Source organism: Delphinapterus leucas, chromosome 4 (assembly GCF_059928025.1).
Source record: "Delphinapterus leucas isolate spDelLeu-1000000601 "Yukka" chromosome 4, BTC_Dleu_Yukka2, whole genome shotgun sequence".
In the NCBI taxonomy this organism is placed as follows: domain Eukaryota; kingdom Metazoa; phylum Chordata; class Mammalia; order Artiodactyla; family Monodontidae; genus Delphinapterus; species Delphinapterus leucas.
In genome coordinates this window covers 128,360,819-128,382,272 of record NC_143132.1, presented here as the reverse complement: position 1 = coordinate 128,382,272, position 21,454 = coordinate 128,360,819, and the positions used below count along the sequence as shown (strand labels likewise).

At 47.9% G+C, this 21,454-nt stretch overlaps 1 protein-coding gene and 1 pseudogene across 1 annotated transcript; one reads left to right on the top strand and one right to left on the bottom strand.

The window, feature by feature from the left end:
- Positions 1 to 6,920: 6,920 nt before the first annotated feature.
- Positions 6,921 to 10,954, bottom strand: LOC149749432 (PDZ and LIM domain protein 1 pseudogene; annotated as a pseudogene).
- Positions 10,955 to 19,461: 8,507 nt separating this feature from the next.
- Positions 19,462 to 21,152, top strand: SPSB4 (splA/ryanodine receptor domain and SOCS box containing 4). Its single transcript, XM_022582483.3, has one exon. The coding sequence runs from the start codon at positions 19,602 to 19,604 to the stop codon at positions 20,604 to 20,606; it is 1,005 nt and encodes a 334-aa protein (XP_022438191.2). The 5' UTR covers positions 19,462 to 19,601; the 3' UTR covers positions 20,607 to 21,152.
- The last annotated feature ends 302 nt before the right edge of the window (positions 21,153 to 21,454 follow it).

The following is a 21,454-nucleotide window of genomic DNA, read 5'->3' as shown; positions in this document are numbered from 1 at the left end:
GGTGACCTTGGGCAAGGCGCCAAACCTCGATTTCCTCATGCATAGGATGGGGATGATAATGGTGCCCTTTTAATAGGGCTATTGGTAGGATCTATGGGGTGGTCCTCGTAATGTACGTGGACCTGTGCCTGGCACATAGGAGATACTCGATCAAATGTTAGCCAGCATTATTATTAGCTGTGTGAGCCCAAGCGTGTTATCCAACTTTCCAGAGCTGCAGCAGCTCTCTCGTGTATGTATTGGGGACAGTAATTTCCAGGGGTCTGTTCATCTGGGTTGTTGGTGGGGCGTGTTCAGAGCGGTGGAAATCAAGCGCCCGGCACGCAGTGGGCGCTGGTGAAGTGGTGGCTGTTATCGTTTACTCTTGACGCTGGATAGTGAGGCTTGTCGCCCGGTCCGGGCGCTGCTTGGGGCCAGTTCCTGGCCTTGCTTGGAGGCAAACTTGGCGATGCTTAAGAAGGGAGGGGGTCGCGTGCTTCGTGAGTCACGGGCAGGGGTTGGGGGTGGGGTCTGGGAAGGAGGGAGGAGGCCAGAGCTTGGAGCGCGGTGAATGTGTCCGCCCGGGTAGCGCAAGACGCGCCACGGGCTCAGAGCCAGGAGGGGACGCGAGCCCAGGACCTCTCCCTGGCGGGAGAAGCAAGGGGGAGTGGCTGCTCCTGCCTCCCGGATGGCGGAGCGTGGGCTGTTGCGGACTGGAAAGGAGAGGAGGGCACTTCTGGGCCGCCAGCGCTAGGAGGTGGGGAGCTCTGGGCTCTGGAGTAAGGCTTGAGTTCGAATTCCGCCTCCACACCAGCGGTGTGACCTTGGGCAAGTACTCTCATCTCTCCCAACTCAGTTTCCTCGTCTGCCCCATCCTCCTCCTGGGGGAGTTTGGGGGGTGAAGGTAGGAGTCCTCTCCTCTCTAGGAATCTGAGCCTCCCTCCTCCACGCACCTTCTGTCCCCCTGCAATCGATGAGCATAAATCAGGAAGGCGTGCCTGAGCCTCAGAAAAAAGCTATTAAAAGGAGAATCCAGGAACTGCCCGTCCCCCCTTCCAGGAGGTCATCGCACCTAGGGAAGAAGCATCAGTGCACTACGTCTCTCCCCTCTCCTGTCTCTCCCTCTGTTTTCCCACCTTGGTGCCTCTATCCTCCAACAAAATCCTGAAGCCTCTGTCACTGAGGCTGATGGGGGAATCCCTCATCTCCCACACCTTCATTTTTCAAAAAGTGCTACTGATTAATGGAGTTTGTAGAAAGACTGTGTCAGTAGCATGATATGAACATGCTTGACACAAGGGCATAATCCTCTTGAGATACATACCCTCTGATTGATTCCATTTTTTAAACTTCCTTTAAAAGTAGTAATAAAAGGAATTGAAGCCACTTTTGACAAACAGCAAACAAAATTCAACTTGCTGGCCATTCCACTCAAATATATCTCCAGTCTGTATTTCTATTTTATTTCAGAGACTGATAAACTGAATTATATAAAAAGAAAATCTACAGGGACATCACCAGAAACAGTTAAAAGACATATGACAAACTGGGGAGAGAATCATCACTCCTCTCACAAAGGGCTCATCTCTTCAATGTGTACAAATGTTCTCAAGTCAAGAAGAAAAAGGGCAAAAACAGACAAAGACCATTAACAGTTCACATGCACAAAATAAAATTGAAATAGCAAACATAAGACAAGCTGCCCTACCTCACTCAGTAAGAAAAATGTAAGTTAAAACTACAATAAGATACAATTCTTCACAAATCAGATTAGCAAATAATAATAATTTATCAGAAACATCTTTTAAAAATATATAATAGATCAAATCCCTCCCAGTCTTAGAACGTCCTCGAAGTTGCCAGGGTGTAAAATCTAGGTGCCCCCAGGGCCCTCCGGGTCTGACTGCTCCCTTCACCCCTTTCTCACTGTTTGCCTCTCTCATTACCCTCCACCCCCTGGCCTTTTTGGTTTTGCTCCAACACTCCAAGGACTTTTTCCCTTGGCTTTTTAAAGACTGGCTCCTTCTCGTTTACACAGGCCTGTCCTTGGGAGGCTTCGCTTCTACCCCAGAAAGTGGCCAAGACCTGGGCCAGTGCAGCGTTCCCCATCCCTCTGGGAAAAGACCTAGTGCCATTCACCATATGGGGGCTAATTGATTCTCCCCGAGTTGCCTGACCTGTTGTAACATTGGCAGGTTCTTGAAAGGCCCCTTCTCTATTGGTACAGGAATGAAGGGTCTCAGGCAGCCCGGCAGGCAGAACAGGCCACTCGGTGCAGAAAATCAGGGGGTGTGAAGGTACCTGGAGCAAAGCTACCAGAAGTCTCTGCCTGAGTCAGTTAAAAAAAATAAGTACATAAATACATGCACTTAACGTATGTGAACATAACCAAACATACTTGGCAAGAAAGATCAACAACAAAAAAATTAAATAAAACAGCAACACATTTTATTTTGTTATTATTATTATTTTTTGGCCATGCCGCGCGGCATGCGGGATCTTAGTTCCCCGACCAGGGAACGAACCCATGCTCCCTGCAGTGGAAGTGCAGAGTCTTAACCACTGGACCATCAGGGAAGTCTCCATTTTAAATAAAATATTTTAAATAAAACGTGGTCCCTAAATAAGTCTCACTGGCTGTATCGGTTCTGAAGCTGGAGGAAAAACAGTTGTCTGTGCTGAACCCCTTGGGAAAGAGGATGGTAGACCCAAATTGGGTATCATGAACCTTCTTCAGAAGAACTTTCCAGGGTGGTGTTGATTGCATGTGATTTTTTGCTACACATATCGAGTTAACCCCCATTTAAAATGCTATGAAAGAAAAATGAAAGAAAAGTTACGAAAGAAAAATGTTTGTTGTTAAAAATGCAGACTATACAAGAGGTGTGGAGTGGAAGTTTCTTCTTCAGTCTGCGAAGTGCTTTCTAATGCAGACAGAGGTAGCAGATGCCCGTATGGTGCTGGTAGGAGATAGAGGCTGGCTGGGTGCTGGCCTCGCCAGCAAGAAATGTAGCACGGGGTGCAGAAGACAGCTGTGGATGCAGGACGAGGCTGAAGGGAGATGGAGGGACACCACAGAGGGTGCCCGGTCCCGCTTGCGGGTGGGAGGAGAATGAATGACTGTCAGCTAGGCAAGGGAAGGTGGGAAGGCCCCCGCGGCCAAGGTATGGGCAGGATGTGGTCTCTCAGGGGAGTCTGCTATGACTGGTCTGATGGGGGCCGTGCTGGGAGACTAGGCGTGGGAGAAGTAAGCAAGAACAGATCTTAAGGACTCTTACATGCCAAGCTAAGGGGTGCGGCTTCTCCCTGGAGAAGCCACCTGGAGAGCTGAACAAAAGGTGTGTGTGTGCCTTGGTCAGAGTTACCCTGTGGCAGCATGGAGGGTGGCTTGGGAGCCACAGACTGGAGTCAGGGAGCCCCACTGGGAGACCATTTAGTAATCCAGGCAAGATCTGAACTGAGGGAGAGCTGAAGGCATTGAGGGAGACCGAGAGACAGGGGGATCCATGGCAGAAATGGGGACGAGAGAAGAACCTGGTTTGCCGGAGAGGGAAGAGGCTGCTTTCAGTCCTGGGCATGTAGATTCTGAGGTGCCAGTGGCCCCCGAAACCCCAGGTCTGATATCTAGAGTGGGTGGGCGTGTCCTAGGGGAAAGAGACCAGCTGGCTTTACAAGGTCGTTTGAAGGAGCCCCTAGTCTGGCGTGGCCAGAGGCCTTGGGATAGGTGGGTCTGGTGCTGAGGAGAGAAAGCGGGGCTGGAGACTTCGTTTGGGAGGATCCACAGAGGGCTGGAACTGCCAGTCATAAGAGAATATGCATGCAGAGAGGGCACAGCAGACACTGAAGATGCGGCAGTGGGTGTGCCCCATTTATGAGGCCAGCCAGGTGGACCTCAGAGCCGAGAGGTGGCAGGAGACTGCCCCGAGCTCTACACCTCCATGTGCTGGTGTGTGCAGAGGGAGAGGCCCAGAGCATTTCCCAAGTACCCCACCTGGCTTTCAGTGCTGTGAAAAGTCACTTATGAGTGAGCCTGGAGCTCTGACTTCTCCAGAAACTCGTGGGGCTGAGTCCGCAGAGACCTCTCACCTGTCAGCCACATTCTGTGAGATTCGCAAGTCACACAGATTCCCGGGGCCAGAGTGGCTCTCTGCTCCCTGGGGCTCCCTCCCTCTCTTCTCTCTCTCTGGGTCTCCCTGTCTCCCCACTTCCTCTCCATCCCCTCTTCGTCTCCAGCAATGCCCCCCCACCCCCCCACCCCCGTATCTCAAAAATGCTCCCAGAGACAGCTGAAGCTTAACAGAGGGACCTTCAGAAATCCCAGCAGGTTCCTACTATGATCTCCTAGACCAAGCCTGAGTTTCCCTTTTCATTCAGGCATCCCGAGTTTTCAGACAACCAGTTATACTAAGTGGGCAAAGTTCGGCTCATGAGATAAATGATGGGCCAGACATGAAGATCATTGTGTTTTCGTCATAGAAGTTGATCCAAGAGGGTCCCGTTATGCAGCACCCACCCTGTCCCCTTTCTCCTAGCTCTGCTCCAGCCTGAGCCATGCTGGGTCTCACAGAGGCCAGCTGTCCTGCAGAACTTTACCCACGTGTGCTTAGGGCACAGGGGCAGCTGGAGCGATGACCAGACCCGTCAGGAATACACGTGGAAATAGGGCCTCTGGCCTTCCTGCCTTGGAGGTGTGTCTCTTTCAAATGACCTGGCAGAGCACGCTGGCTTGGTCACCGGCCGGCAAACCTCCTTCATCCCATCCCCTGCGTTCCTTGCTGGCTGACAGCCTGAGCTTCCGCCCTGGGGGCTCCTGGCTCGGTCACCCGTGGGAAGGTTCCCATGGAAACCCCACAAGAAGGAGAGGCACGGGGAAGCCTCATTGATTCACAGTCCAGGAAGACGGGTGTGAGATGGTTCCACCTGGAGCTGCACAGATGGCTCTCCTGGGAAGAAAGGGCCTGCCCAGCCCAGTGTCGCGTGAGCTCCATGCACGTGTACAGAGAGAAAAGTGAATGGACACCTGTGAGTAAAAGCTTGGAGGTTCTCTAGCTCATTCACCATTGGCAGGTTCATTCTGAATCAGCATCTTTTAATAGAATAGCCTCTCTGCTTAATATTTGTACTAAGAAAATCTGAGAAACATCCCAGCCTAACCAGGTCCAAGTGGGTACCGTTGGCACCATTGCACAGAGGTGAAAATTGAGGGCTGAAAATGTAAACGACTTGCCCGAGCTCAGGGAGCTCTGCTCTCCCAGTCATGCCTCGGTGGAGGTTCTCTCTAAAGTGGCAGGTTGCTTTTATTTCTTTGCTCGTGCTTGTGCATCCACCATTTTCTCTGAGCCAGAGCCCTGCAGAGTCCTGGGGACTCCGGTGAGGAGACCCAGCCCCTGCTCTTGCATTGTCTCCCGTCTGGTGGGAGGGAGGCAGCTGAGGAGACGTTAGGGCCCCTCGTGATAAGTCTGTGATGGAGACAGGTGCAGGGGCTCTGACGGCACGGGATGGGGAGCTCCCCAGGGGCACTGATACCCGAGTAGAATGAATTGCCCAGGTGTGTGTATGTGGAGGGGCGTGCAAGGGGGGGCGTGCAAGGGAGGGGGAAGGGGTGAAGGCAGCAGAGGGTCAGGACACGCCGGTTAGTGGGGACGCCATGAAGGGATTCACAGAGGGAGATGGGTCAGGGGAGCATCAGGGAGCATTTGGGGAGGGTTAGGGTTAGGAGTTTGTACTTTATCCTGAAAGCTGTGGAGAGCCTGTGGAGGATTTTAAGCAGGGAGAGTGAATTAGATCAGCTTTGCATTTTTACAAGTGGTGTCGTATATATTTGAAACCAATATGCAGTCTATTATAGGAATTCAAGTGGTATCAAAGTGCACTGCTTTTTACAGTCCTTGTCATTATTTAGACCTGTCACTGGGTCTGACCCCTTTGGCGTGAGCTCTCTCAGGAGGGAAGTGATCGGGTCTTACACTTTCCTGTAGCCTCAGATCCCCAGGGAGGCATCGTTACTGCTGCTTAAATGAAGGAATGTAATCCACCCCCAACCCCTACCCCAGCAAGTCCAAAGCCATAGGCCGCACTGAGGGGAGGGCATTTAACCCAGTCATTATCAATCCTGCGGCAGTCCTGTCTCCTGGCAGACCCCATGCCTGGCTGAGTCCAGCAGACAAGACTTCGAGAATGGGATTTTGGGTCCTGGGCCTCTGAAGACTGAGCGCCACACCTTGCAAACCGTTGAGGCTCCTGAAGAAGTGCGACATCCACGCTTCGTGTCTCCTCATTTCCCCTGTCAGGTTGCAATACCCACCAGGGTCCTGGGAAGGGCAATTGGCAATCTGAGTTTTTGTTTTCTTGTGCAGCCATCACTGAAGCCCTGGGGCGGATCCTTCCGGATAATGTCATTAAGCATCCCCATCCAAGCATGGCCTAAGAAATTAAGTTTGGTTTGAGGAAATGTGACGGAGGCATCGTTCAGTATGCTGTCTGCTTGCTGGGTTGAGAGACAGTGTTATTCCTACCAGGAACTTAGACTCTGTGGTATCTCCTCTGTGCCTGGCCCAGCGCCACGAGCTATGGTGGAGACAAGAGGAGAAAGGTGACCAGTACCCGCTCCCTCTGTCTGGAGAGAGAGAACAGGGGCTGAGCCTGACTTGGCCACTGCTTTGTGTCCCTAGCTCTCAGCCTCACAGAGCCTGGCACATGACAGCCATCCACCAAGTGTTTGTTGAAAGAATAAATGAGACTGGGAGCAGGAAGGCTGCACAGCAGTGTATAACAAGGGGCAGACTGGATACGGCCCAGGGTCAGCGGCTCAGAGGCAGTGACTGTGTTAATGGAGAACTAGGCCCCGTGCTCTCATCTCCTGACTCCAGCCCCGGCCCTTTCCCTGCTGAATCCTCTAGAGAGAGCAGAACGTGAGAACTTGCTGAAGCCCAGAATCTCTTCTTCACACCCATACATGTATTCTTCCCTGTCTTCCAAAGCACAGTGCTTGTTTGTATATGTGCTAGGTGGGGTTGGATGGGAGTTGGTGAAGAAGCCCAGGGGAGAGCTTCCTGTCCCCAGAGGAATGCCCCTCAAGAGGTAGAAAAACGCAGATCAGTGGACCAGAAAGTCGTGGCTGGCTCAGGGGTGACAGAAGTGTGGGGCAGGCACCTAGAGGCCCTGGGGGGATCAGGGCGGGCTTCCTGGAGGAGGTGGGACTCTCAGGCTGGATTGGGGAGGTGAGGAAGGAAGGACTGGGGGTCCCAACTGCCTGGACAAAGACATGAAGATAGACCTGTGACCCCGGTTTAGGAGTTGGGAATCTGCATTAGTAACTTCCTGTCTCCCAGCTCTAGCTTCTGATCCTGACCACTACCTTTGACAGGTTCCATGGGGAATAAAACCGAGTTACTTAGCCCGTCTTTTATTCATTTGTTAGTTCAGTCACAGTTGCAGGAGACCATAGGAGCTGGAACTTCTCCGGGGTGAGGACTGCAGAGGCAACATCCCAGCTGGGTGCAGGGGAGGTACGGGCAGAGTAGATCTGGCTGGAAGCTGGGGACCCCATGAAAAAGTTATAGCCCCTTATTGTGAGCATTTACATTAATCTCCACCTTTTGGTTCTATGAACCACCCTGCCCTTTGCTTCTGTAGCTGAATCCTAGTGCACGCCCTGGTGTTTCTTTAGGATGCATTCAGGTGGTGAAATGGCAATGTCGCAGGACATACACAGTTCAAAGGAGCACTTAACATTTACTGGGTGCCTCCCAGGTGCCCTGTGCCATTTCAGACTTTACAGATGTCTCCCCTGATCCTTGCAAAGACAGGCAAGGTTAGCACATAGAGCACTTTTCAGATGAGTCTCAGAGAGGGTAAGCCCTTGCCAGGGCCCAATGGACAGGAAGGGATTCAAACCCTGCCCTTCGTTATATTGTGCTGTCACTAATTTTCCTTAGTGGATGGCCATTAATGGACATGAGCACTTCACTCTGGGTCCTGTCTTGGGGGGAGTAGCAAAGGGCTGCTGTGTGTCCACTCCACCGTCGCCAGGGTGGGCAGCTTTTGAGGCCCCCACCTGCCACTGATGGGGCAGAGGTCTCGAGGCCAGCAAGGAAAGCACCGTGCCCTCTATGACCCAGCATGGTCTCCTCTGGGGCTGCTGCTTGGCCGCTGCTTTCAAATATGTTAAAGGTGTCTTTCAACAGCTCCAAAGTTGGCATGGTGTGCACAAGGATAAAGCAATTTCCCTAAGAAATGCCCCGTGTGGGCCACAGAGCTGCTTACAGTCGGCACCGTGAGAGGCCCTGTTCTGTTTTTTGATTAGATCTTTTTTTTTGTTTTGAAGTCTATTAATTTATTGAGTAAAAGAATCATTGTCAGACATATTAAATTCAGCTTGGTTCAAATTTGGCTGATGTCCATTTGCAGCAGAGATGAAGGGAGGAGAAGAGAAGACACAGTGATGCTGGTAACGGGACACTGAACAAAACCATCTTCCGTTAATTATAAAAGCGGGCATCACACAGCCAGCATGAGTCAGTTAGCTAACGAGCAGGGATAAAACCAAAGTAAGCGAGAACTTTCAAGAAAAGAGAGGCCAGAGCTTTCAGAGGACAAGATGCAGCAGGGGCTCGCTGGAGAACAGTGTTGGGTGCAGAGCTGCCGGCTCACTTAGGGAACACAGTGATCACATCGTAGCCCTTGGGTGGAGTGACCCGCTCCCGGGTGTGCTTTTCACAGTAGATCTGACCCTCCACAAAGAAATGGCCCTTCTGTTTCAGGTTGTTGCCACAGTCGGTGCACACATAACACTCAGGGTGGCGGTGACGGTCCTGCCGCTTCACAAACATGCCGACAATGCTGGTGCCACATTTGTCACACATGGGCAGCTTCTGGGCATTTCCAATCTATGCAGCCACTTTGGTGACTGGAGCCTTAACTCTTCTGAATCCTGAGGGATGGTTGGGATCCCTTTTCTCCTCAGACTCCAGGATTTCCTGCAAAACCAGGAATGAAGTGGACTGTTTTGGAGGCTCATTTAACTCTTGTTTCTCCTGCTGCATCTTGTAAACTTCAGATTCTTTATCAATGACGAGTCCGCTTGGAAGCTGAGAATGGCCTAATGCTCTGCCATTCGTCTCCTGCCCACTGGCTGCCGTCTTTGACTCCAAGGCACTGTTGAAGTTGGAGATGTTTTCAGAGGAGTAGAGGCCAGCTGGGTTGTTGTACTGGTTTGTGATGACCCTGGAGCAGAAGTGGAGGCAGGTGAGGCGGTAAGGGGCAGGGCGCTCTGGTTGTGGGTGCTTCCTATGTGTAGGACCTCTTGCGGTTCAGAGGCTAAATTCATCTTGTATGGATAATGTTTCCCTTCCTCTGTCATCAGAAGCGACCAGATTTTCTGTTCAGATCTGGTTACTGTGAGAGTCAAGTTGTCTGTGCAGCCCTTGATTTTCTCCTGAGCTTCCAAGTGCGTCGATGGCTGTGATTACATCTCCAATACATAATAAATTAGCTATAGCAGCCTTGCTTCCGGGAGTGACCCGGGAGACGGTGAGAGGCTGCTCGAAGTCCTTGCCCCCCACAAGGCAGAAGCCCCACGGTCCCGGGCCCTGGAGGACTAGTTGCTCGGTGGTCATGGCGCGGTGACGGCGGGCGGCGACTCCAGGGGACAGATGGGGCAGGACGCGGAGTGGCGCGTTGGGCTCCCCGACAGCTGTGCTGATTAGATCTTTCATTTTTCTATTTTATTATGCTGAATTTGTATATTTTCACTCTTTTTCATTTACTAATATAAGTACACCAGCCATGACTTCCTCTGGGCTCTACCTTAATGGGATCCCACAGGTTCCAATATATGGAATGTTTTTTGATATTCTTGTTTTCTAGATACTGTACAATTTCTATATAGGTCTCTTTTTTGATCCGAGTTGTTTAAAAGAGAGTTTTCAAAAACGCCAGGTGGTAGGATTTTCTGATCCATAACTTTGTGATTAATTTCTAGTTTTTCTTCTGTGTTTCCAGGTCCTGTATTATGTCTGCTTTTTTGGTGAGGTTTTATTTGTGGCCTAATATATGGGCAATTTTTAGAAATACGTATACATCAATTAAATGTCATTACTTATGCAATTTTGGTTTTTCTATGTCTTTACTTCATTTGGTGCATTGATCTGTCATGAGCTGAAAGAGGTGAATTAAAATCGTCTGCCTCTACTGTGTGTCTGTCTGACCTTTCTTCTATTTCCTGTAGCTTTTGCTTTGAATTCTGGTGCTGTTATTTGGTGTGTTCAACCTTCAATTGTGGATTATATTCTTTATTGTTATAAAGTGTTCTTTGTCTCACTTAATATCGTTTGCCCTGAATTCAACCTTACTTGCCTCATATTAAGGTTACTGTACCTGCTTAGTTTGATGTAGCCCTTACTTGGTATATATTTACCTTTCCTATTTTTTCAACATTGTTGAATTCCTTTGCTTTGGGGATATCTCTTAAATATGCAGTACTGTGGGAGTTTTGTCTTGTTCCCCAACCTTACAATCTTTTCTTTTTAGTAGTTCGCTATGGCCGATCATTAACATAGCTCGTATTTTTTTTTTTTTTTTTTTTTTGCGATACGCGGGCCTCTCACTGTTGTGGCTTCTCCCGTTGCGGAGCACATGCTCCGGACGCGCAGGCTCAGTGGCCATGGCTCATGGGCCCCGCCGCTCTGCGGCATGTGGGATCCTCCCGGACCGGGGCACGATCCCGTGTCCCCTGCATCGGCAGGCAGACTCCCAACCACTGCGCCACCAGGGAAGCCCCATAGCTAGTATTTTGGTCGTAATTTTACTATCATATTTTATGTCTCTGTGTTTTTGTTCCTATTGCTTCTTTTTTTATTAATTTTTAAATTTTATTTTATCTATTTTTTATACAGCAGGTTCTTATTAGTCATCAATTTTATACACATTAGTGTATACATGTCAATCCCAATCTCCCAATTCATCACACTCCCCCCCCCCCGCCGCTTTCCCCCCTTGGTGTCCATACGTTTGTTCTCTACATCTGTGTCTCTATTTCTTCCCTGCAAACCGGTTCACCTGTATCATTTTTCTAGGTTCCACATACATGCATTAATATACGATATTTGTTTTTCTCTTTCTGACTTACTTCACTCTGTATGACAGTCTCTAGATCCATCCACGTCTCAACAAATGACCCAATTTCGTTCCTTTTTATGGCTGAGTAATATTCCATTGTATATACGGACCACATCTTCTTTATTCATTCGTCTGTCGATGGGCATTTAGGTTGCTTCCATGACCTGGCTATTGTAAATAGTGCTGCAATGAACATTGGTGTGCATGTGTCTTTTTTTGTGTGTGTGGTACGTGGGCCTCTCACTGTTGTGGCTTCTCCTGTTGCGGAGCACAGGCTCCAGACGCACAGGCTCAGCAGCCATGGCTCACGGGCCCAGCGCTCTGTGGCATGTGGGGTCTTCCCGGTCCAGGGCACGAACCTGTGTCCCCTGCATAGGCAGACGGACTCTCAACCACTGCGCCCCCAGGGAAGCCCCTCATGAGTCTTTTTGAATTATGGTTTTCTCTGGGTATATGCCCAGTAGTGGGATTGCTGGGTCATATGGTAATTCTATTTTTAGTTTTTTAAGGAACCTCCATACTGTTCTCCATAGTGGCTGCACCAATTTACATTCCCACCAACAGTGCAAGAGGGTTCCCTTTTCTCTACACTCTCTCCAGCATTTGTTGTTTGTAGATTTTCTGATGATGCCCATTCTAGCTGGTGTGAGGTGATACCTCATTGTAGTTTTGATTTGCATTTCTCTAATAATTAGTGAGGTTGAGCAGTTTTTCATGTGCTTCTTGACCATCTGTATGTCTTCTTTGGAGAAATGTCTATTTAGGTCTTCTGCCCATTTTTGGATTGGGTTATTTGTTTCTTTAATATTGAGCTGCATGAGCTGTTTATATATTTTGGAGTTTAATCCTTTGTCCGTTGACTCGTTTGCAAATATTTTCTCCCATTCTGAGGGTTGTCTTTTCGTCTTGTTTATGGTCTCCTTTGCTGTTCAAAAGCTTTGAAGTTTCATTAGGTCCCATTTGTTTATTTTTGTTTCTATTTCCATTACTCTAGGAGGTGGATCAAAAAAGATCTTGCTGTGATTTATGTCAAAGAGTGTTCTTCCTATGTTTTCATCTAAGAGTTTTATAGTGTCCGGTCTTAAATTTAGGTCTTGAATCCATTTTGAGTTTATTTTTGTGTATGGTGTTAGGGAGTGTTCTAATTTCATTCTTTTACATGTAGCTGTCCAGTTTTCCCAGCACCACTTATTGAAGAGACTGTCTTTTCTCCATTGTATATCCTTGCCTCCTTTGTCATAGATTAATTGACCATAGGTGCGTGGGTTTATCTCTGGGCTTTCTATCTTGTTCCATTGATCTATGTTTCTGTTTTTGTGCCAGTACCATATTGTCTTGATTACTGTAGCTTTGTAGTATAGTCTGAAGTCAGGGAGTCTGATTCCTCCAGCTCCATTTTTTTCCCTCAAGACTGCTTTGGCTATTCAGGGTCTTTTGTGTCTTCACACGAATTTTATTTTTTGTTCTAGTTCCGTAAAAAATGCCATTGGTAATTTGATAGGGATTGCACTGAATCTGTAGATTGCTTTGGGTAGTATAGTCATTTTCACAATACTGATTCTTCCAATGCAAGAACATGGTATATCTCTCCATCTGTTGGGATCATCTTTAATTTCTTTCATCAGTGTCTTATAGTTTTCTACATACAGGTCTTTTGTCTCCCTAGGTAGGTTTATTCCTAGGATTTTATTCTTTTTGTTGCAATGGTAAATGGGAGTGTTTCCTTAATTTCTCTTTCAGATTTTTCATCATTAGTGTATAGGAATGCAAGAGATTTCTGCGCATTAATTTTGTATCCTGGTACTTTACCAAATTCATTGATTAGCTCTAGTAGTTTTCTGGTGGCATTTTTAGGATTCTCTATGTATAGTATCATGTCATCTGCAAACAGTGACAGTTTTACTTCTTCTTTTCCAATTTGTATTCCTTTTATTTCTTTTGCTTCTCTGATTGCCGTGGCTAAAACTTCCAAAACTATGTTGAATAATAGTGGTGAGAGTGGACATCTTTGTCTTGTTCCTGATCTTAGAGGAAATGCTTTCAGTTTTTCACCATTGAGAATGATGTTTGCTGTGCGTTTGTCGTATATGGCCTTTATTATGTTGAGGTAGGTTCCCTCTCTGCCCACTTTCTGGAGAGTTTTTATCATAAATGGGTGTTGAATTTTGTCAAAAGCTTTTTCTGCATCTATTGAGATGATCATTTGGTTTTTTCTTCTTCAATTTGTTAATATGGTGCATCACATTGATTGATTTGCGTACATTGAAGAATCCTTGCATCCCTGAGATAAATCCCACTTGATCATGGTGTATGATCCTTTTAAAGTGTTGTTGGATTCTGTTTGCTAGTATTTTGTTAAGGATTTTTGCATCTATATTCATCAGTGATATTGGTCTGTAATTTTCTTTTTTTGTAGTATCTTTGTCTGGTTTTGGTATCAGGGTGATGGTGGCCTCATAGAATGAGTTTGGGAGTGTTCCTTCCTCTGCAATTTTTTGGAAGCATTTGAGAAGGATGGGTGTTAGATCTTCTCTAAATGTTTGATAGAATTCACCTGTGAAGCCATCTGGTCCTGGAATTTTGTTTGTTGGAAGATTTTAAATCACAGTTTCAGTTTCATTACTTGTGATTGGTCTGTTCATATTTTCTATTTCTTCCTGGTTCAGTCTTGGAAGGTTATACCTTTCTAAGAATTTGTCCATTTCTTCCAGGTTGTCCATTTTATTGGCATAGAGTTGCTTGTAGTAATCTCTTAGGATGCTTTGTATTTCTGCAGGGTCTGTTGTAACTTCTCCTGTTTCATTTCTAATTTTATTGATTTGAGTCCTCTCCCTCTTTTTCTTGATGGGTCTGGCTAATGATTTGTCAATTTTTTCTATCTTCTCAAAGAACCAGCTTTTAGTTTTATTGATCTTTGCTATTGTTTTCTTTGTTTCTATTTCATTTATTTCTGCTCTGATTTTTATGAGTTCTTTCCTTCTGCTAACTTTGGGTTTTGTTTGTTCTTCTTTCTCTAGTTCCTTTAGGTGTAAGGTTAGATTGTTTATTTGAGATTTTTCTTGTTTCTTGAGGTAGGCTTGTATAGCTATAAACTTCCCTCTTAGAACTGCTTTTGGTGCATCCCATAGGTTTGGATCATCGTGTTTTCATTGCCATTTGTCTCTAGGTATTTCTTGATTTCCTCTTTGATTTCTTCAGTGACCTCTTGGTTATTTAGTAACGTGTTGTTTAGCCTCCATGTTTTTGTGTTTTTTACGTTTTTTTCCCTGTAATTCATTTTTAATCTCATAGCGTTGTGGTCAGAAAAGATGCTTGATATGATTTCAATTTTCTCAAATTTACTGAGGCTTGATTTGTGACCCAAGATGTGATCTATCCTGGAGAATGTTCCGTTCGCACTTGAGAAGAAAGTATAATCTGCTGTTTTGGGATGGAATGTCCTATAAATATCAATCAAATCTATCTGGTCTATTGTGTCATTTAAAGCTTCTGTTTCCTTATTTATTTTCATTTTGGATGATCTGTCCATTGGTGTAAGTGAGGTGTTAAAGCCCCCCACTAGAATTGTGTTACTGTCAATTTCCTCTTTTAGAGCTGTTAGCAGTTGCCTTATGTATTGAGGTGCTCCTATGTTGGGTGCATATATATTTATAATTGTTATATCTTCTTCTTGGGTTGATCCCTTGATCATTATGTAGTGTCCTTCCTTGTCTCTTGTAACATTCTTTATTTTAAAGTCTATTTTATCTGATATGAGTATTGCTACTCCAGCTTTCTTTTGATTTGCATTTGCATGGAATATCTTTTTCCATCCCCTCACTTTCAGTCTGTATGTGTCCCTACGTCTGAAGTGGGTCCCTTGTAGACAGCATGTATATGGGTCTTGTTTTTGTATCCATTCAGCAAGCCTGTGTCTTTTGGTTGGAGCATTTAGTCCATTCACGTTTAAGGTAATTATTGATACGTGTGTTCCTATGACCATTTTCTTAATTGTTCTGGGTTTGTTTTTGTAGCTCCTTTTCTTTTCTTGTGTTTCCCACTTAGAGAAGTTCCTTTAGCATTTGTTGTAGAGCTGGTTTGGTGGTGCTGAATTCTCTTAGCTTTTGCTTGTCTGTGAAGCTTTTGATTTCTCCATCGAATCTGAATGAGATCCTTGCTGGGTAGAGTAATCTTGGTTGTAGGTTCTTCCCTTTCATCATTTTAAGTATATCATGCCACTCCCTTCTGGCTTATAGAGTTTCTGCTGAGAAATCAGCTTTTAACCCTATGGGAGTTCCCTTGTATGTTATTTGTCGTTTTTCCCTTGCTGCTTTCAATAATTTTTCTTTGTCTTTAATTTTTGCCAATTTGATTACTATGTGTTGCGGCGTGTTTCTCCTTGGGTTTATCCTGTATGGGACTCGCTGTGCTTCCTGGACTTGGGTGGCTATTTCCTTTCCCATGGTAGGGAAGTTTTCGACTATAATCTCTTCAAATATTTTCTTGGGTCCTTTCTCTCTCTCTTCTCCTTCTGGGACCCCTATAACGCAAATGTTGTTGCATTTAATGTTGTCCCAGAGGTCTCTTAGGCTGTCTTCATTTCTTTGCATTCTTTTTTCTTTATTCTGTTCCGCAGCCGTGAATTCCACCATTCTGTCCTCCAGGTCACCTATCCGTTCTTCTGCCTCAGTTATTCTGCTATTGATTCCTTCTAGTGTAGTTTTCATTTCAGTTATTGTATTGTTCATCTCTGTTTGTTTGTTCTTTAATTCTTCTAGGTCTTTGTTAAACATTTCTTGCATCTTCTTGATCTTTGCCTCCATTCTTTTTCCAAGGTCCTGGATCGTCTTCACTATCATTATTCTGAATTCTTTTTCTGGAAGGTTGCCTATCTCCATTTCATTTAGTTGTTTTTCTGGGGTTTTATCTTGTTCCTTCATCTGGTACATAGCCCTCTGCCTTTTCATCTTGTCTATCTTTCTGTGAATGTGGTTTTTGTTCCACAGGCTGCAGGATTGTAGTTCTTCTTGCTTCTGCTGTCTGCCCTCTGGTGGATGAGGCTATCTAAGAGGCTTGTGTAAGTTTCCTGATGGGAGGGACTGGTGGTGGGTAGAGCTGACTGTTGCTCTGGTGGGCAGAGCTCAGTAAAACTTTAATCCGCTTGACTGCTGATGGGTGGGGCTGGGTTCCCTCCCTGTTGGTTGTTTGGCCTGAGGCAACCCAACACTGGAGCCTACCTGGGCTCTTTGGTGGGGCTAATCACAGACTCTGGGAGGGCTCATGCCAAGGAGTACTTCAGAACTTCTGCTGCCAGCGTCCTTGTCCCCACTGTGAGCCACAGCCACCCCCCACCTCTGCAGGAGACCCTCCAACACTAGCAGGTAGGTCTGGTTCAGTCTTCCCCCGGGTCACTGCTTCTTCCCCTGGGTCCCGATGCGCACACTACTTTGTGTGTGCCCTGCAAGAGTGGAGTCTCTGTTTCCCTCAGTCCTATCAATGTCCTACAATCAAATCCCACTAGGCTTCAAAGTCTGATTCTCTAGGAATTCCTCCTCCCGTTGCCGGACCCCCAGGTTGGGAAGCCTGACGTGGGGCTCAGAACCTTCACTCCAGTGGGTGGGCTTCTGTGGTATAAGTGTTCTCCAGTCTGTGAGTCACCCACCCAGCAGTTATGGGATTTGATTTTACTGTGGTTGCACCCCTCCTACCGTCTCATTGTGGCTTCTCCTTTGTCTTTGGATGTCAGGTATCTTTTTTGGTGAGTTCCAGTGTCTTCCTGTCGATGATTGTCCAGCAGCTAGTTGTGATTCTGGTGTTCTCACAAGAGGGAGTGAGAGCACGTCCTTCTACTCCGCCATCTTGGTTCTTAGTCTCTATTGCTTCTTAAAGCAAAATCTTTCAGTATGATGTTTTATTTTGTGTTCATTTTGACAGTTTGGAAGATCTGTAATTTATTCTTCTGGAGTTCTTCTGGAGGCTGCCTTTGTAACTATGTAAAAATGTATTTAATCTTTTTTTTTTTTTTTTTTTTGGCTGTACTAGTTGTCTCCCTTCTCAAATAAGTGATCACAAAATTAGTTTACAAATTTGCTCCCAATTTTTATCTGCTTTGTGACAGCTTTTTCTTACGGTGAGTTTTCTTGGCTTACCATATTTTTTCCTGTTCTGTTCCTCCTCTGTTTCTTTTCCAGCATCTTTGACTACATCATGTGCTGGTTCCTAGTTAGAAGAGGCGGACCTTCCTGAATCAGCGTTTTGCAAGGGATGCATGTAGAGGAGATGCCAGGAGGCATTTTAGGAGAGCAGGATTGCTCCCTGGTTCCTGGTAACTCTGTTCACAGGACTGTGGCAGTGATTTCTAGCTTCTACCCAGTCAGCAGAGATCTGCAGCCCTGGGCTTCCCCCAGTTCAGGCCTTTCTCCCGCTCTGCCTCAGCAGCACACTGCTTCCTGTGAAGATGGCAGACCTGTAAAGTTTTCTCTGTTAGCCCTGCCCTCCTCTTTCCCCACAGTGTCCGAGGCAGCTCCCACGGCTAGACCGCATACCCTGTTCCCATTGTTCCTGATTAGGAATCATTGGTTTTCTCCTTCAGGGAGTGCCAGCTACTGGCTGGCTCTGCCATCTTCAACTGAGATCTGCAGCCACAGGTGTCTTCTGTAGGTGTTTTCTCACACCTCGTTTGATCTTCACTGGTTTTGGCAACCCTTGACCATTTTTTTGGCAGCCTCTCTTTATAAGTTGTGGTTGGATTACAAATGTGTTCTAGTTTTGCTGAAGACAAAATTTGCATTCCTCTTTCTCTCTCTCCTTTATTTTGGGTGATTTTGGATATGAAAAGGAGTAACTATTCTGCTATCTTAGAACTGTCTAGTGTTGTACATTTTTATGTATCTGGTATTTCCTTAAACATTAGCCAGAACTCTCTGGATAGGGTCAGCATGAGCTGAAGCTGGGGTCTGACAGTAGAAAGGAAAGAAAATGGGAGTCGAGAATAAAATTGGAGGGTTAAAAAAGCAATGCATATTATTGCTGCCTGTGCTGTATGGCACTTTGGCTGGGACTGTGCCACTGTTTGGGTGGGAGGTCATGGCCAGGCAGAGCGGGGCATGAAAAACATCTGCCTCCTGACCTATCTCAAGGAAAGCCTAGGAGCTCTCAGACCAGGGAGGGGAGGACACACACCTATGCTCTGGACAGGTTGCAGGGCTCAGCTCTCCATCTCTTCCCACACCCGGGGCCCATCCAAACAGCCCAAGCACCCTGGATTCTGGCTAGTCTCTTAGTGATGGAGGCCAAGTCCTGAAAACCAGCATCTTGTCTCAGCGGAGGTTGCCCAGGGTCAATGCTGTTAACTATGTTTATATGCCTAAAGAAAGAGCTAGCCCATCCAAAGGGAAGGTGTATATGCAGGATGCCCAGAAGATAGAGCCAGAGAGGAAAACCTGCTCGCAGAATCTCAGGCTTGACTTTTGATATTGTCTCTTAGCTTCCCACACCACCTGGAGGGAGCATTTTACCCCCATTCAACAAATGAGGAAACTGGAGTCTTAGAGAGGCAAAGAGACCTTCCTGTGGACACACAGCTAAGCGATGGAGAGAGGGATTTGCATATACTTCTCGCTGGCTCCAGAGTCTGGACATCAACTCTCTCATCCCCCTGCCTCCAACTCACCTTCCCATGGAGACCCCACCCCATCCTCAGATGGTTATCTTATGTCCGTGTCCACGTCCCTGGGTGACCTTGGTGGATCCTTGCTCAGTGTCTGGCTTCTCAAGCCTGGCTGCACTTTAAATGCTGTTTAAGCTCCCCAGGGCAGCCAGGGATGGGAACCAATGGGCCACAGCCTAAACATCTTTGACCCCCTGTCTTGGGCACTTTGTCCCCCCCAACCTTGGCACAGGGCTTGTTTCTTGGGACCAAATGCATTGGGGTTCTCTATGTTCTGTGATCTTGAGCAAATCACAACTTCTCTGTGCTCAGTCCTTATTTCTAAAATAAAATTGCCTGTGACTACTCTAAGAGCCGAACATAGACTCTGAAGCCAGATGGCCTCAGTGTGAATCTGGGCTCAGCCCCTTCTTAACCGTGGGACGTTGGTTAATTACTTATCTCCTCTATACTCTTTACTTTTCTCATCTATAAAATGGGAATGATAATGAATGTCTTATAGGGAGGTCTTAAGGATTAAATGAGCTAATAAATATGAATCACTTAAAACAGTGTCTGGCATATGGCAAGTTCTAGATAAGTTCCAGATATCATTCGATTCATTAGTTATTATTATTAATGCTTGCCCAGGGCCCAGCCAAGGCATGGGCATAAGTGGCTGTCGAGGCTGCTGTAATAACCCGCGTCCTTTGCTTCCTTCCAGGAGCTTGGGCCCCTGCCCCAGCCCCGCAGAGGCTGTGGACGTGTACGGTCCGGAAGCCTGGTTTCCAGCCCCGTGGCCCATCCCTGGCTGCGGGGACCGGAAGCTCCCACGAGGTAGCGGTGGCCCGCAGCGGCCACGTCCCGGCAGCGAGCCATGGGCCAGAAGCTCTCGGGGAGCCTCAAGTCGGTGGAGGTGCGAGAGCCGGCGCTGCGGCCGGCCAAGCGCGAGCTGCGGGGAGCGGAGCCGGGGCGGCCGGCACGGCTGGACCAGCTGCTGGACATGCCGGCAGCGGGGCTGGCGGTGCAGCTGCGCCACGCGTGGAACCCCGAGGACCGCTCGCTCAACGTCTTCGTCAAGGACGACGACCGGCTCACCTTCCACCGGCACCCGGTGGCGCAGAGCACGGACGGCATCCGCGGCAAGGTGGGCCACGCCCGCGGCCTGCACGCCTGGCAGATCCACTGGCCGGCGCGGCAGCGGGGCACACACGCTGTGGTGGGCGTGGCCACGGCGCGGGCCCCGCTGCACTCGGTGGGCTACACGGCGCTGGTGGGCAGCGACGCCGAGTCCTGGGGCTGGGACCTGGGCCGCAGCCGCCTCTACCACGACGGCAAGAACCGACCCGGCGTGGCCTACCCCGCCTTCCTGGGGCCCGATGAGGCCTTCGCGCTGCCCGACTCGCTGCTCGTGGTGCTGGACATGGACGAGGGCACACTCAGCTTCGTCGTGGACGGCCAGTACCTGGGCGTGGCCTTCCGTGGCCTCAAGGGCAAGAAGCTTTACCCGGTGGTGAGTGCCGTGTGGGGCCACTGTGAAGTCACCATGCGCTACATCAATGGCCTTGACCGTAAGTGCAGCCTGCTGAGGGGGGAAGGGGTGGGCAGGGGTGGGTCCAGAGGCTGCCTGTCCCAGGCAGAACTGGGGGGGCGGGGAGACGGGGGAAAACATCCTCATGAGGCCCCATCCTCCATCAGCACTTGGGATAATCCTGAACTCGTGGTGAGGACGTGGACTCCGAGGCCAGGCTCCTGGGTTTGGACCTCGACTCTTTTTTGCTCGCTGGGTGATCTTGGCGTGTGCCTCAGTTTCCCTTTCTGCAAAAGTGGCTCAATGATAGTAATCTGGCTCCGGGTTGTTGTGAGAAATCAAATAAGATAATTAATATATGTGACGTGCTTAGGACAGTGCTTAGAACTGGCGCCTAATAAGTGATTTGGGTGTTGATGCTAATTATGAACGTTTCAGTCTCTGTAAGGGTTGTGCAAAACGACGTCTCCCTTGTTTCTGGCTTCAAGTTCACAGTGGGAGGAGAGTGACAAGTAGAAGACGCAGTCCCTGCACTTGAATCCCATGCACTCGAGTTACTGATAAATAATAAGTAGTGATAACTATCATTTATTGAACACCTACTGTATGCAGGGGCTGAACACTCAAATCTAGGTCTTCCCGCTGAGCTCTCTGTTAAAGGGGGCATCTGGCTGATTATTGCCTCATGGGAATGAGAGCCACAAGTTGTGGAATCTTCTGAGTTCTTTCAAGAGGACCTAGAAATCTAGATTTTGTGCGAACTGTTCCAATTTTTCACGTTGGCAGCTGCTTAAGACATCGTGTGGACACACGAAACACCCTCGCAGGTTGCACAGAAGCCCACAGGCCGCTGTGTTTGACTGCTGGCAACTCTAAGGCCTCCTCTCATTTAACATACACAACCGTCCTGTGAGGCAGCTTAAAAATCCTAGTAACGAAAATAGTTCTTGGTGTTAGGAGGGAGTCACTTAGGGAGGCAGGGTGGCCTCTGGACAGAGGTGCATGTGGTCGCCTGTCCCGTGTGTTGAATCCCAGACGAGTGGGGCCTGGAGTCAGTCACCTGTGAGCTTGTACACACCTCATCCAAACGGACTTCCTGCCACACCCCTGACGAAGCTCCCAGCGCTGGGCACTTAAAGCCAGAATTCCAGCTTATTCATTTTATTTTATTTTATTTTTTTGCGGTACGCGGGCCTTTC

What these genes read in the sequence shown, in the direction of transcription:
- SPSB4 (XM_022582483.3), top strand. Translation starts at nt 19,602, where the DNA reads ATGGGCCAGAAGCTCTCGGGGAGCCTCAAGTCGGTGGAGGTGCGAGAG.